General features: G+C 41.0%; 1 protein-coding gene across 7 annotated transcripts in view; it reads right to left on the reverse strand.

The window, feature by feature from the left end:
• The window catches only part of phf21ab (PHD finger protein 21Ab), a 74,413-nt gene that overhangs the window by 44,281 nt on the left and 14,978 nt on the right, over positions 1 to 15,154 (reverse strand). For all 7 annotated transcript variants that reach the window (XM_045688058.1, XM_014123996.2, XM_014123997.2 and 4 more), the window contains exons 3-6: positions 9,306 to 9,357; positions 6,117 to 6,215; positions 3,750 to 3,782; positions 3,194 to 3,259 (exon numbers count right to left, since the gene is read on the reverse strand). In XM_045688058.1, coding sequence (XP_045544014.1) covers positions 3,194 to 3,259; positions 3,750 to 3,782; positions 6,117 to 6,215; positions 9,306 to 9,347 — 240 coding nt within the window. In that variant the 5' untranslated portion in view covers positions 9,348 to 9,357. The remainder of the gene's footprint in view (positions 1 to 3,193; positions 3,260 to 3,749; positions 3,783 to 6,116; positions 6,216 to 9,305; positions 9,358 to 15,154) is intronic.

Raw genomic sequence — 15,154 nt, forward strand, 5'->3', positions numbered from 1 at the left:
GCCTGCCACACAGTTTCCTCTCCTGGAATGCAATGTAATCGGCCATAATCGGCTTCCCAAAATGCTGATTACCGATTGTTATGAACCTTGAAAAATCGGCCCGAATTAATTGCCCATGCCGATTAATCGGTCGACCTCTAGTAGAAGCACAGTGGCTAGGAAAAACTCCCTAGAAAAGCAGTGTCATACCAGCTACATTTCTGTCCTCGTGAACGGCAAGAGCTACAATAAACATGAAATGACCCTGGGAATTGATAGAACATTGCTCAGAGATGCCTACAAATTATATAGCATTCAAAATGGGTGCATATTTCCTTTAAGACAAACTGTTAACCTGTTAGGGCTAGGGGGCAGTATTTGCACGGCAGGATAAAAAAATGTACCCGATTTAATCTGGTTACTAATCCTAACCAGTAACTAGAATATGCATATACTTATTATATATGGATAGAAAACACTCTAAAATTTCTAAAACTGTTTGAATGGTGTCTGTGAGTATAACAGAACTCATTTGGCAGGCAAAACCCTGAGACATTTTCTGACAGGAAGTGGATACCTGATGTGTTGTATTACCTTTAAACCTATGCCATTGAAAAACACAGGGGCTGAGGAATATTTTGGCACTTCCTATTGCTTCCACTAGATGTCACCAGCCTTTACAAAGTGTTTTGAGTCTTCTGGAGGGAGATCTGACCGAACAAGAGCCATGGAACGATGATGGCCCATTAGACACCTGGCGTGCGAGTTCATGTTGGGTACCCTCGTTTCAATACGTTATAAAAGAGAATGCATTCGTCCACCTTGAATATTATTCATGTTCTGGTTAAAAAGGCCCTAATGATTTATGCTATACAACGTTTGACATGTTTGAACGAACGTAAATATATTTTTTCCCCTCGTTCATGAAGTGAAGTCCGGCGGGCTTAGATCATGTGCTAACAAGACGGAGATTTTTGGACATAAATGATGAGCTTTTTTGAACAAAACTACATTCGTTATGGACCTGTGATACCTGGAAGTGACATCTGATGAAGAGAATCAAAGGTAATGGATTATTTACATAGTATTTTCGATTTTAGATCTCCCCAACATGACGGCTAGTCTGTATCGCAACGCGTATTTTTCTGGGCGCAGTGCTCAGATTATTGCAAAGTGTGATTTCCCAGTAAGGTTATTTTTAAATCTGGCAAGTTGATTGCGTTCAAGAGATGTAAATCTATAATTCTTTAAATGACAATATAATATTTTACCAATGTTTTCTCATTTTAATTATTTAATTTGTGGTGCTGACTTGACTGCCGGTTATTGGAGGGAAACGATTTCCTCAACATCAATGCCATAGTAAAACGCTGTTTTTGGATATAAATATGAACTTCATAGAACTAAAAATGCATGCATTGTCTAACATAATGTCCTAGGAGTGTCATCTGATGGAGATTGTTAAAGGTTAGTGCATCATTTTAGCTGGTTTTATGGTTTTGGTGACCCTGTCTTTGAATTGACAAAACATTACACACAACTCTTGTAAATGTACTGTCCTAACATACTCTAAATTTATGCTTTCGCCGTAAAACCTTTTTGAAATCGTAAAACGTGGTTAGATTAAGGAGATGTTTATCTTTCAAATGGTGTAAAATAGTTGTATGTTTGAAAAATTTGAATTTTGACATTTATTTGGATTCAAATTTGCCGCTCTTGAAATGCACCTGCTGTTGATGGAGTGCACCACGCAAGCGTCCCACCTAGCCCATAGAGGTTAACATGTATGATTCATTTGTGGGTATCTTCGAATATGATGTTAAAGGTCTAATGCGGCCGTTTTTATCTCAATATCAAATCATTTCTGGGTAGAAATTACATACCTTACTGTGATTATTTTCAATTAAAACGGTCAAAAATAGCTTCTTAGCAATGAGCAACTTCTCAAGCAAGAATTTTGTTGTGGAGTGTTCTGAGTAGAGAGGAAAACTGAAAACTAACTGTTATTGGTCTATTAACTAATTTACTGCCTGGTGATGTCACCAGAAAGGCCAAAACATCATCCCAAAAAAACAGGCAGAGATTTCAGGTGGTCTTCTAAAACAGCTCTTACACTAAATAGAGCATTATCATAATTTTCACATTATTATTCCAACTTCAGTGTAGAAATACAATACTAGTCAAAAGTCTGGACACACCTACTCATTCAAGGGATTTTCTTTATTTTTTACACATTATAGAATAATAGTGAAGACATAAAACATTTGAAATAACACATGGAATCATGTAGTAACCAAAAAAAGTATTTTATATTTGAGATTCTTCAAAGTAGCCACCCTTTGCCTTGATGACAGCTTTGCACACTCTTGGCATTCTCTCAACCAGCTTCATGAGGTAGTCACCTGGAATGCATTTCAATTAACAGGTGTGCCTTGTTAAAAGTTACATTTGTGGAATTAATTTCCTTCTTGGTGAGTTTGAGCCAGTCAGTTGTTGTGAGAAGGTAGGGGTGGTATACAGAAGACAGCCCTATTTGGTCAAAGACCAAATCCATATTATGGCAAGAACAGCTCAAATAAGCATAGAGAAACGACAGTCCATCATTACTTGACGACATGAAGGTCAGTCAATCTGGAACATTTCAAGAACTTTGAAAGTTTCTTCAAGCGCAGTCATAAAAACCATCAAGCGCTATGATGAAACTGGCTCTCATCAGGACCGCAGTGAAGGAAAAGCAGCCAACAAGTGCTCAAAATGTGGGAACTCCTTTAAGACTGTTGGAAAAGCATTCCAGGTGAAGCTGGTTGAGAGAATGTCAAGAGTGAGCAAAGCTGTCATCAAGGCAAAGGGTGTCTACTTGGATGAATCTCAAATATAAAATATATTTTGATTCGTTTAAAACTTTTTGGGTTACTACATGATTCCATATGCGTTACTTCATAGTTTTGATGTGTTCACTATTTACAATGTAGAAAATAGTAAAAATAAAGAAAAACCCTGGCATGAGTAGGTGTGTTCAAACTTTTGACTGGTACTGTATATATAAAACATAGGAAATCTTGTTTTTGACAGCATTGGGCCTTTAAAATAAACAAATGAGTAAAAGGACCAACTAGTTAAGCATTTGAATTTGAATTTTTAAATCTCCTGTCTGCGCTCATATAGGGCAACCTGGGATATCCTTGTGTTGTGTCAGCAGGGTGTCTTGAAATACCTGCTTCTCGCTAAGCGCTGTGATCTTAGCCTGAAGTTCATGGAGCTGCTTCTTCAGATCAGCATTCTGCAAAGGAAGGCAAAGCTCTTTTCAGGGCACTTTCATCCCAAACTCAAGCAATTCACATCCAGGTTAACATGAAAAGGCAGTTTGGTTCATTTAAACCTGACCAACAATTTCCAACTGAATTTTAACACGTTTGTCGCATTCGCCACACTAATGCTTCACATGCACTTACATCTCCAAATGAATTGTATCTTATCAGTAAGAAATGTATTGGGCATCAGGTAGCCTAGCGGTTAAGAGCGTCGGGCCAGTAACCGAAAGGTCGCCGGATCAAATCCCCGACCCGACTAGGTTAAAAATCTGTCCATGTCCCCTTGAGCAAGGCACAGCCTTAATTGCCCCTGTATGTCGCTCTGAATAAGAGAGTCTGCTAAATGACTGAAACGTAAATGTATTCTATCAAACTATCCTGGTGTCAATAAGCAATTTGATGGCAACATTTCCATGTCTACTAATAGCAAAAACAATTATTAATGATAAATGTCTTTACCTGTGGGTCCTGTTTCATTTGTGCGACCAGTTTCTGTAGAAGAAAGGACACAAAATGTCAGTAGAATAAGAAATGCATTTAGGGACATTCCACAAGACTATACTTCCACAAGACTGACAAAACAGCTGATGAAACTCAGGACCACCCGATGGGTTTCTGTCCCACTGGTTTCTCTGAACCAATTCATCCGAGCAGGAATAAATCCGAAAAATAGCATCAGGAGCAACAAACCCACGAGGCCTGTGGACAGTGACACCTACAGGCACTGCATTGAACCCAGTGCACCTTCATCATGAAGTGCTTCGAGAGACTAGTCAAAGACCACATCACCTCCTCCCTTCCCGACACACTCAACCCTCTCCAATTCACCTACAGCCCTGACAGATCCACAATCGCCATTGCACTGCACACTGCCCTCACCCACCTGGACAAAAGGAATGCATATGTGAGGATGCTGTTCATTGACTACAGCTCAGCCTTCAACACGATAGTGCCCTCTAAGCTCAACACAAAGCTCAAAGGCCCTGGAAATGACTCCTCCATATGCACTTCCTGACGGGCTGTCCCCAGGTGGTGAAGGTAGGCAACATTAACTCCTCCACACTGATCTTCAACCTGGGGTCCCCACAAGGGTACGTCCTCAGTCCCCTCCTATACTCCCTGTATACTCACACTGTGTGGCCTCACACAGTTCCAACGCCATCATCAAGTTCGCTAATGACAACAGTAGTAGGTCTGATTACCAAAAACTTTGAGACGGCCTACAGAGAGGAGATATGTACTCTGACTCCGTGGAGCCACGTAAACAACCTCTCCCTTAACATCACTAAAACAAAGGAGCGGCTCGTGGACTTCAGGAGGAACCAGGCTGGGCACGCCCCCATCTTCATCAACTGGGAGACGTTCAAAAACATCCAAGTTTCTCTCAGGAGCTGAAATGGTCAAACCACACAGATACCGTGGTGAAGGCACGACAGTGACTCTTCAACCTCAGGAGGCTGAAGAAATTCGGCCTGTCCCGAGGGCACTCAGTGTTCTACAGGAGCACCATCGAGAGAACACTGTTACGGCAACTGCACCCCCCCAACAGACATCTACCCTGTCCCCATCCCCCTATGGACATGTATCATTGTTACAGTCGCAAATGTGTATATTATTATTATTATAACTTTTATTATCGTTTCATTCATTCCTCTTTTTGACCTGAACTGTTGGTTGGAGCTCAGAGTTTAAGAACTTCACTGTACCCTGCAATTACATATGTGACCGTGAGCATGTGACTAATACATTCATCTAATCCGGTCCCATACCTAATTGTGACAGTGGCCATCATTCCAGTTTGAACAGGCATAACAATGAATAGCATATAGTATAAATATGATTATTATAATTTGAATATCAGATTAGGAGATTACCTTATAAATAGTGAAATGTGTGACTTCTTACATAGGAATTACTTACCCATACACTTTACATTCCATTTTATAAAGAAACTGCAGAGATATTAAAATTGCCTACTCATCCTGCAGAGAACAATTAACACAAACAAAAAATAAATACAAAAAAACAGCGTGGATAAGGGTTGTAATGGAAAATTACATAGAAAACTAACCCCACATGCCAAGGTCACCCCAGACCTTCATAAACTGTGTGCTAAACTCTGGTTCCTATCGCTATGAGGTGATTGGGGACATTACTAAGCAGGGGACCTTACTTAGCTGGCCTATCAAAGCGCTGATGCCAGGTCTACTCTACGTGGCTGACCACTCATCTGGGAGATGCCTGTTCAATGTGCTGAGTGTGGTTATGGGACTTTAGGGACTTAGCTCACTAGAAGATGCTGGCCTGACCTGCTAGTTGCTCAACAGCAAGGAGGCTGAAGACCTGGGCTGCGTCCCAAATGGCATACTATCACCTATCTATGGGCCCTGGTTAAAAGCAGTGAATAGGGTGTCAATTGGGACACATCCCTTATCATAGCACATACAGAGGAGAGAACCTCCATTACACTCATGCTTACTCACTAAAGAACATGGAATACAAATGGATGCCTGAAGTTGAAACATAGGGGCAAATCCTAACTTCCACTTGAGTCAAATTTGAACCTAGTCATGCATCGATATCAAATGGGAGACAAAGTGAAAATTCCGTTTAAGTGGACGTTTGGAATCGCCCCATAATGCAATGGTCTTCAGTGGATCTTATCAATACCCCTCTTCATAATAGAGGTGACCACATAATAGTGGTAACCCTCAACATTTGAGTATTTTAATAATTTGCAGGCCTAACGAAGAGCCTGAACACAGAGCAGATGAACAACAAATACATTTAAAAACTACGGAACACCTAGGGATGTTTTCCTCCTACCTGATGGACTTGAATTTCCACTTTCAGGGCCTCCTGTAATGTTTGTAGTTCCATCATTGAGCCAGTCAGTGTGTCTATCAGTCCAGGGAAACGTTCAGCCTGTGTACAGAGACAGAGGGGGAATGGCGAACACATTAAAATAAACCCCCTTTAACTTCTTATGGGTGGCAGTATTGAATAGCTTGGATGAAGAAGGTGCCCAGAGTAAACTGCCTGCTACTCAGTCCCAGAAGCTAAGATATGCATATTATTAGTAGATTTGGATTGAAAACACGCTGAAGTTTCTAAAACTGTTTGAATGATGTCTGAGTATAAGAGAACTCATATGGCAGGCAAAAACCTAAGAAAAAAATCCAACCAGGAAGTGTGGAAATCTGAGGTTGTAGTTTTTCAAGTGATTGCCTATCTAGTATACAGTGTCTGTGGGGTCATTTTGCACTTCCTAAGGCTTCCACTAGATGTCAACAGTCTTTAGACCGTTGTTTCATGCTTCTACTGTGAATGGGGAGAGAATAAGAGCCATTGGAATCAGATGACTGAGAAAATGACATGAGCTCAATCGCGAGCACTCCCGTGAAGTTAGGTGTGTTCCTTTTCATTTCTGAAGACGAAGGAATCGTCCGGTTGGAATATTATGGAAGATTTATGATAAAAACATCCTAAAGATTGATTCTGTACATCGTTTGACATGTTTCTACGAACTGTAATATAAAACTTTTTTGACTTTGTCTGAACTTACTGCACGAGCACAGTGCATTTGGATTACTCGACGGAACGCGCAAACAAAAAGGAGGTATTTGGACATAAAGGATGGACTTTATCGTGGAGCTGGGATTCCTGGGAGTGCATTCCGATGAAGATCATCAAAGGTAAGTGAATATTTATAAATGGTATTTGTGACTTCTGTTGACAACAAAATGGCGGGTATCTGTATGGATTGTTTTGATGTCTGAGCGCTGTACTCAGATTATTGCAAAGTTTGCTTTCGCTGTAAAGCTTTTTTGAAATCTGACACAGCAGTTGCATTAAGGAGAAGTGTATCTTTAATTATGTGCATAACACTTGTATATTTTATCAAAGTTTATAAGTATTTCTGTAAATTGATGTGGCTCTCTGCAAAGTCACTGGAGGTTTTCGAGGCAAAACATTACTGAACATAACGCTCCAATGTAAACTGAGATTTTTGGATATAAATATGAACTTTCTTGAACAAAACATACATGTATTGTGTAACATGAAGTCCTATGAGTGCCATCTGATGAAGATCAAAGGTTAGTGATTCATTTTCTCTCTATTTCTGCTTTTTGTGACTCCTCTCTTTGGCTGGAAAATGGCTGTATGTTTTTTTTGTGACTAGGTGCTGAGCTAACAATCGTTTGGTGTGCTTTCGCTGTAAAGCCTTTTTGAAATCGGACACTGTGGTTGGATTAATGAGAATCTTATCTTTAAAATGGTGTATAATACTTGTATGTTTGAGGAATTTTAATTATGAGATTTTTGCTGTTTTGAATTTGGTGCTCTGCATTTTCACTGGCTGTTGTCATATGGATCCAGTTAATGGGATTTCAGCCGTAAGACGTTAATTCTCACAAATATTACATTTTGTTATATGGTGAATAGCTGTAAGAGTCGAATCAGTGGTTTCAAGCTTGCAGTAATAGCAACCAGAAATTATTAAACATTTCCAATCAGGGTCCAACGGTAACCTATTTTCTCTCACTGGCCCAGTCACGGCCAGTTATCCAAAAATCTACTGACATGGACATGGTGTAGTTTTTAAAAGGCATTGGGCCTAGTAAGTATTTTTTTTTTAAACCTCCCGCTTTGGGCTGGATGTGTCAATGTGTACTTTATACATGTATAATCTATGACAAGAATTACTGTCCTACCTCAATTAGCCACGAAATCCCTAGTTTGCTTCCAGGACACAGTCGCATTCAATTTCCGCCATGTAGCCAGGCCCCTAGCGGTTAAAGTTCCTGCCATTTGAATGACAGCTAGCAAGATGCACACACAGCGGAGCAAGAGAGAGCAATGACGTAATAATGCACATATCTGCACGTACAGTATGTGACGTAGTACGCAATTTTCTGGGACCCCTTTTGGTTTGTGAGCACTACTTTCACCACTACTGGCTAAAAAGTATACAAAAAGGTACCAGAGAATCTTTAACAGACTACATTTGGTTACTATGACGTGTATAAAAAAAACTAATATAATTTCAAAATTTAAGTCATTACTCTATTCTTTAGAATAGTATGTAATTTACAGATATTTTTTTACATCTCAAAAAAGGACAACCCCTTTAAGACAAATGTGTTGAAAAGAGATATCGACCTGGCTAGAGTAAGCTAGCCAAGACAAATGATGTGTCTTTTTGTAGTTCTCTCTTTGCAGACCATCAACAGTAGCAAACATATTGCAAAGCATGTTCACTATTGAAGTTTTACTTTTGGAAATCACTTTCCCTACCTAAAATAAATCAGCTCAGTGAGTAGATTGATGGGCACTTATTTTTGCTCTGGACAGCTCACGTGTGCTGTGTGAAGGCATCAACTTATATACTGCTCGAGAAGTTGCGACTCGCAGGAGTGTGGTGGTGCTTGAATGAATGCCCAATCATATTGCTCAAATATAAATGGCATGACTTTTCAGCGTGTAGTCTTCAATGGTAGACTATGACAGAGCAGGTAAATGTTGAACTGGAAAGCAAAAATGCACTGAGAAGTTGACCGGGCCAGTGACTGCTGAGATCCACTGGCCCAACATGTTTTTACTGGCCACGGGCCAGCGTTAATGTCGGACCCTGTTTCCAATGCGGTCACACAATCCATGATGGCAACCATTTTGTTGGCAATATGTGGAGAGTTCAAACAATTACACTGTCCCCATTGGACTCTGAACATAACTCAGTAGGTGGTAATAACGACTTGGTTTTATACTTAACCGTCTACATCATAGAGAATCATGTCCATTGGGTACAGTGCATTACATAAGTCCAGAAGGGAATACATCCTGGTAACAAAGCAAGGTTATGAGTCAAACGGCCTCAAACAACAGCTATTCACTTTTTGTCTGTCTTAATAGGATATTCATCACCATAGCCTTGGACGTACAAAAAACAGAAGGATGTAACCTTGTGAATGTTAAAAATGGTGAAGTAATGAGCTAATTAACTCCATCTCTTACCTTCACACCGTCTCCAGGTTGAATACCATCCAATTGAAGCATTAAAGAGCCGCTGTACACAAAACAGAAAACGACAAAGTTACTGACTTTTTACAATTCACGTATCAGTAACAAAACAAAATGGGTTGTCTATTAGGGTACACAGTTTCCAACAGAAAACAAGCCCATCTTTTTGGATAAGTCCAAGAAATTCTTCCCCTGTTGTCCATTTTCCAAAGAGGGTAGCCTATGATGTAACGTTATTATTATAGCCAGGGGTTTCATTAGCTTTTAAAAACCTGTTTTAAACCATTTAACCTTCATTTACTTCAATGGAGTGATAAGGGTAGTAAGTGCATTTGCTTACAATGAATACATTTTTTTTTGTTGCAAAAACGATAAATAGAAAGAAACTAGCCAGCTACATATCCTAATGTTTTGCTTGAAGTTAATTTATCATTTTAACCTACTACCTGAGAAAAACTACAGTCGTGGCCAAAAGTTGAGAATGACACAAATATAAATTTTCAAAGTTTGCTGCTAAGTGTCTTTAGATATTTTCGTCAGATGTTACTATGGGATACTGAAGTATAATTACAAGCATTTCATAAGTGTCAAAGGCTTCTTTTGACAAATACATGAAGTTGATGCAAAGGGTCAATATTTGCAGTGTTGACCTCTCTTTTTCAAGACCTCTGTAATCCGCCCTGACATACTGTCAATTAACTTCTGGGCCACATCCTGACTGATGGCTGCCCATTTCTGCATATTCAATGCTTAGAGTTTGTCAGAATTTGTGGGTTTTTGTTTGTCCACCCGCCTCTTGAGGATTGACCACAAGTTCTCAATGGGATTAAGGTCTGGGGAGTTTCCTGGCCATGGACCCAAAATATCGATGTCTTGTTCCCCGAGCCACTTAGTTATCACTTTTGCTTCATGGCAAGGTGCTCCATCATGCTGTAAAAGGCATTGTTCATCACCAAACTGTTCCTGGATGGTTGTGGGAAGTTGCAACCCCACACATGAATGGTCTCAGGATGCTTTACTGTTGGCATGACACAGGACTGATGGTAGCGCTCACCTTGTCTTCCCCGGACAAGCTTTTTTTCCCGGATGGCCCAAACAATCGGAAAGGGGATTCATCAGAGAAAATGACTTTACTCCAGTCCTCAGCAGTCAAATCCCTTTACCTTTTGCAGAATATCAGTCTGTCCCTGATGATTATCCTGGTGAGAAGTGACTTCCTGCCCGTCTTGACACCAGGCCATCCTCCAAAGGTCTTCGCCTCACTGTGCGTGCAGATGCACTCACACCTGCCTGCTGCCATTCCTGAGCAAGCTCTGTACTGGTGGTGCTCCGATCCCACACCTGAATCAACTTTAGGAGACGGTCCTGGCGCTTGCTGGACTTTCTTGGGCGCCCTGAAGCCTTCTTCACAACAATTGATCCTCTCTCCTTGAAGTTCTTGATGAGCCGATAAATGGTTGATTTAGGTGCAATCTTACTGGCAGCAATATCCTTGCCTGTGAAGCCCTTTTTGTGCAAAGCAATGATGACGGCACGTGTTTCCTTGCAGGTAACCATGGTTGACAGAGGAAGAACAATGATTCCAAGCACCACCCTCCTTTTGAAGCTTCCAGTCTGTTATTTGAACTCAAATCAGCATGACAGAGATCTCCAGCCTTGTCCTCGTCAACACTCACACCAGTGTTAACGAGAGAATCACTGACATGTCAGCTGGTCCTTTTGTGGCAGGGCTGAAATGCAGTGGAAATGTTTTTTTGGGGGATTCAGTTCATTTGAAAATTAATATTTGTGTCATTCTCAAAACTTTTGGCCACGACAGTTCACCAGAGGAAAGTACCGGAGAAAAGTAGCCTACACATCAGAGTACTATCTGACATGTCACCTGAGAGGAGAAGTGCAACTGAAGCGCAAAAATAGTCCTTTTACATGAATGATTTGGAGCGAACCCTGACTGAAGCCGAGCAGAATTTACAATAAGAAACATTATAGATATGCGTTTACAAAACACAGCAAGATATTTCTGTGTTTATCTTTCCTTTTCTGCATGATAAACGTAGAATCCTGAGTTAACGTGACCCCTGCTATAACTACTGTTCCCTGATGGAGGGAAGCAAGGTACAACAACTACGGGAAGTCACACTCTCGAGACTTCGATTGAAGAATTAGAATCCTGCCTGACAAGGCCAAGGAAATCCACACACGTCGCTGGAAGCCCCGCCTTTCACAGGTGATAACCCTGAAGCTCGGATTCATTCTTTCAGTATCGCTCTTCACCGAGCCCAAAACTGGGCGGCACGAGGCGGGGCCAAACAGGTGTTGTACCTCGTTTCCCTTCTTCAGGGAACAGTAGTTAGGCATAACGTTACGTTTCCTTTCAGTTTGTACAACACAACTATGGGGAAATGGAATCCCACCTCAAGCCGGCCACAATAAAAACCAAATGAAACGGCCCATGGCAAACTATCCAGACAAGATGCGGTAGTCCGGGTATTTCGCACACTGCGTGATGCCTAATGACCCTCTCCTGTCCCAGCTGTAAGTACACTGTAGGCTACACCGGGAGCAGTGACATCCAAGCTATAAAACCTCACAAAAAAGTGTGTGATGATGCCAAACACACCGCAGCCCAACTATCCCCTACAGTCAACCCTTTTAAAATTGCACCAGAGACGCCACCAGACCTCTGGTGCAGAGGGCGCGTTTCTGTAGCCATAGGCGGTGCGTGAGTATCAAGTTTGGGGAGGCACATTGTCACCATAAAAATGCACCTTTATAATATGGCATTCCATGCATCATCGCATTTGCAAACTTATGTAAGACAGCCTACTATTCCTAATGTGATGAATAGATTGGATAGTCATAATTTAGGCTAATAATACAATCAATCACTGTTCGCAAAAAAGAAGAAAACTGCGTAGTGGCGTAATGTAGGCCTAGGCTAGACCAGATACGTTTCTTGGCATTTTATAAACACATTTCATGCAATTCTACTACACTTTATAGGACAGACAGAAATCCCATTTAGATCACGGTAATTCATATTAACCGAACATGCAAGTTGACGGTGCAATGCACACAAGGCGGTAGGCTACACGCAAATGTTTGTTCCATAATGCAATTAGCGGGAAAACACAAGACAAAAGCACATTGTACATCCGAGCGGTTTCATGAGACAGAGACGAAAATATCTATTACAAACAGGGGAGATCTAGCATGGATTGCTAATTGACTAGGATTGTGCCTTTGGCTACCGGACAATGAAAGAAAGTTGAAATAAAATAATTGCCTCAACGGATATGGTCTGGTTTTGGCTAGGCTAATTTGAAACAAGGCAAGACATGGCAAGACAATTAAGTATACAGTATGTTTTCAAAATGCATACTGCCTCCAGCTCACTGCAAAGTGGTGTGTGACGCGCTGATGAAGCATGCCTTCCGTTCCCTATGCATTTGCTGTTTAAGAAGGTGTTTTCCACTTAAAAGCTCTGTATCTGTATGTTGTACGGGTGTGAAAAATAAGGCACATACCGAAAAACTGTAAACGCGCCAATTTAATTCCTCTAAACCTATCAAATTAACCTATAGACCGACAAACATCTCGTGGTGCTTTCAAGACAACTGGGAACTCTGAAAAATACGAGGTCAAATCATGACGTCGGTGATCTTCAGGTCAGAGCTCTAGAAAGAGGCTCAAGTTCCCGAGTTGGAATTCCGAGTTGGATAACTGTTAAATTATTTATCCCAGTCAGAACTTGTTTTTCCCCAGTGGTCTTGAACACACTGAAGTCGGAGATTTGAGTTTCCAGTTGTTTTTAACGCGGCATCAAACGGCAACAGAAGGCAGGCTTCATCAGCGCATCACACACCACTTTGCAATGAGCTGGAGGCAGTATGTATTTTGAAAATATATACTTAAATTGTTCGAAACCTGAACGTTGTAATACATATGAGGCATGTCTTACCTTGCGTCAAAGTAGCCTATTAGATATCCTCTCGTTCTAACGGATATTTGGCTCTGTCACATGAAACTGCAATGCCCTTTTGACAACAGTGTTTTCCCGCTAATTGCATTATGGAACAAACATTTGCAAGTTGTAAAACTTGAGCCATGACAAATATATATTGTCCTGCTAAAAACAGGGTTAATAATATATCTGTGAGAATATCCAACAGGCTTTTATATAATTCTAAAATAATAATAATAATCACTTTGTTTAAAAAATGTAAATATTTTGCAGATGATTTTGTTTTCAAATAACGTAAAACGAGCAAGAAAAAGGCAATTCTTGAACATGGGGTGACACATTGTAACTAATTTGTAACTTAATCTAACAAGCTCAAAGTGCACATCAGAATTCGGTAAGAAGAACCGCACATCATTGCATTATCAACTTAGATGTTTTGTTAATTAACATTACCATATTTTAAAATGTGATCTGTCAATTTGAGCACCGTGGGTGGACGCCATAACGAGATTATGTACTTTATGCATATGGATGGGGTAAAGTTCTCAAATGTCCGGTAAATTAAAATGTTGCCTGTCAAATTTAATTCAATTAACTTTAGGGGAAGCTTAGCTTATGTCTGTAACGCACTTGTGATGAAGTTTTCAAAACAAAATGGCCACTGGATTAATGCAAACAATAAATATTCTGCAAGGTAGGCATAGGCTACTGTGCAGTTACCTTTTAATTGCATTTCCATCTACCCGAAGACAGTTAGGCCAACGGCTACACCAATTGATAGACATATAAGCCACACAACACACAGACACGCTGTTTCCTCTTTAAAAAGTTGGTTTAAATAAATAATGATAATAAAAAAGTCAAACTTGTGAACCAAAAACTAATGTGACCAGGCACATTATTTTCACTGGCACCTTTGTGACCAATTCAAAATGTGTGTCGCACTGCCAAGTCAAACGGTCGCAAATGTGATTGTTATGGTCGCTGTATCGAACCCTGGTAGAGTAGCTGCAAAACAGACAAAACCTTGGTCACATAGCCAGATATATCTCGGGTCCGCTCAATGTACGTGCGTAAAGCTTGTTCTGGACACAAGGAGGCGGTGAAAAAGGAAACAGCTCAAAAGCTAAAGACCTGTAGGACATAATGACTCAACGTCACCTTCAAGTCAACTGGTGTGAACTGAGCACAGGAAGGGTGTATGGTCCACAACACGTTTAGCCAAGGCCAAAGCCACGAGCAAGGAGGTTTTGTAGGAGAGGATCTTCAGATCAAGACTCCAGTGGTTCAAAAGGGGGCCTTACAAAGAGCACCCAAAACCAAAGCTAAATCCCAAAAAGGCACAACAGGTTTAGAAACTGGTCTGAGATGGCGCACACCTTTTATAGGCCTGGCGTGACGCCATCAATTCCCACATGACACACTGAAATAGCGACCATGTACACTTATCATAAAAATTTCCCCCAGAACACTCTTAAAAAGGAATCATTCCTTTATTTTGGCACCAAACCGCCAACGCCTGCCACTTATACAGCCCTCACATATGGACGAATAGTTGTGATCACGTTGAGAGATAAACCATCCACGAGATTGGAACGCTCAGTGGACAAGCCCACAGACCCCAAATCTCTAGCCAACAATGGTAAACCTGCCCGTGCTCATGGGATAACAGATCTCCACGCAGCTGGAGTTGCCACAGGACCTCGCCCAATATGCGGAAGACGTACACGAACCAAGGTTGCTTGGGCCAACAGCGGGCCACAAAAATCCACGACAAGCCCACCAGTCACTCTCCCCAACGTGGGGTTAATCAGCTTCATGGGGGGAAATGGGCTCCCGAGTTGCGCATCGGTCTAAGGCACTGCATCTCAGTGCTATA

The sequence above is a fragment of the Salmo salar genome, chromosome ssa10 (genome assembly GCF_905237065.1).
Source record: "Salmo salar chromosome ssa10, Ssal_v3.1, whole genome shotgun sequence".
NCBI lineage: Eukaryota > Metazoa > Chordata > Actinopteri > Salmoniformes > Salmonidae > Salmo > Salmo salar.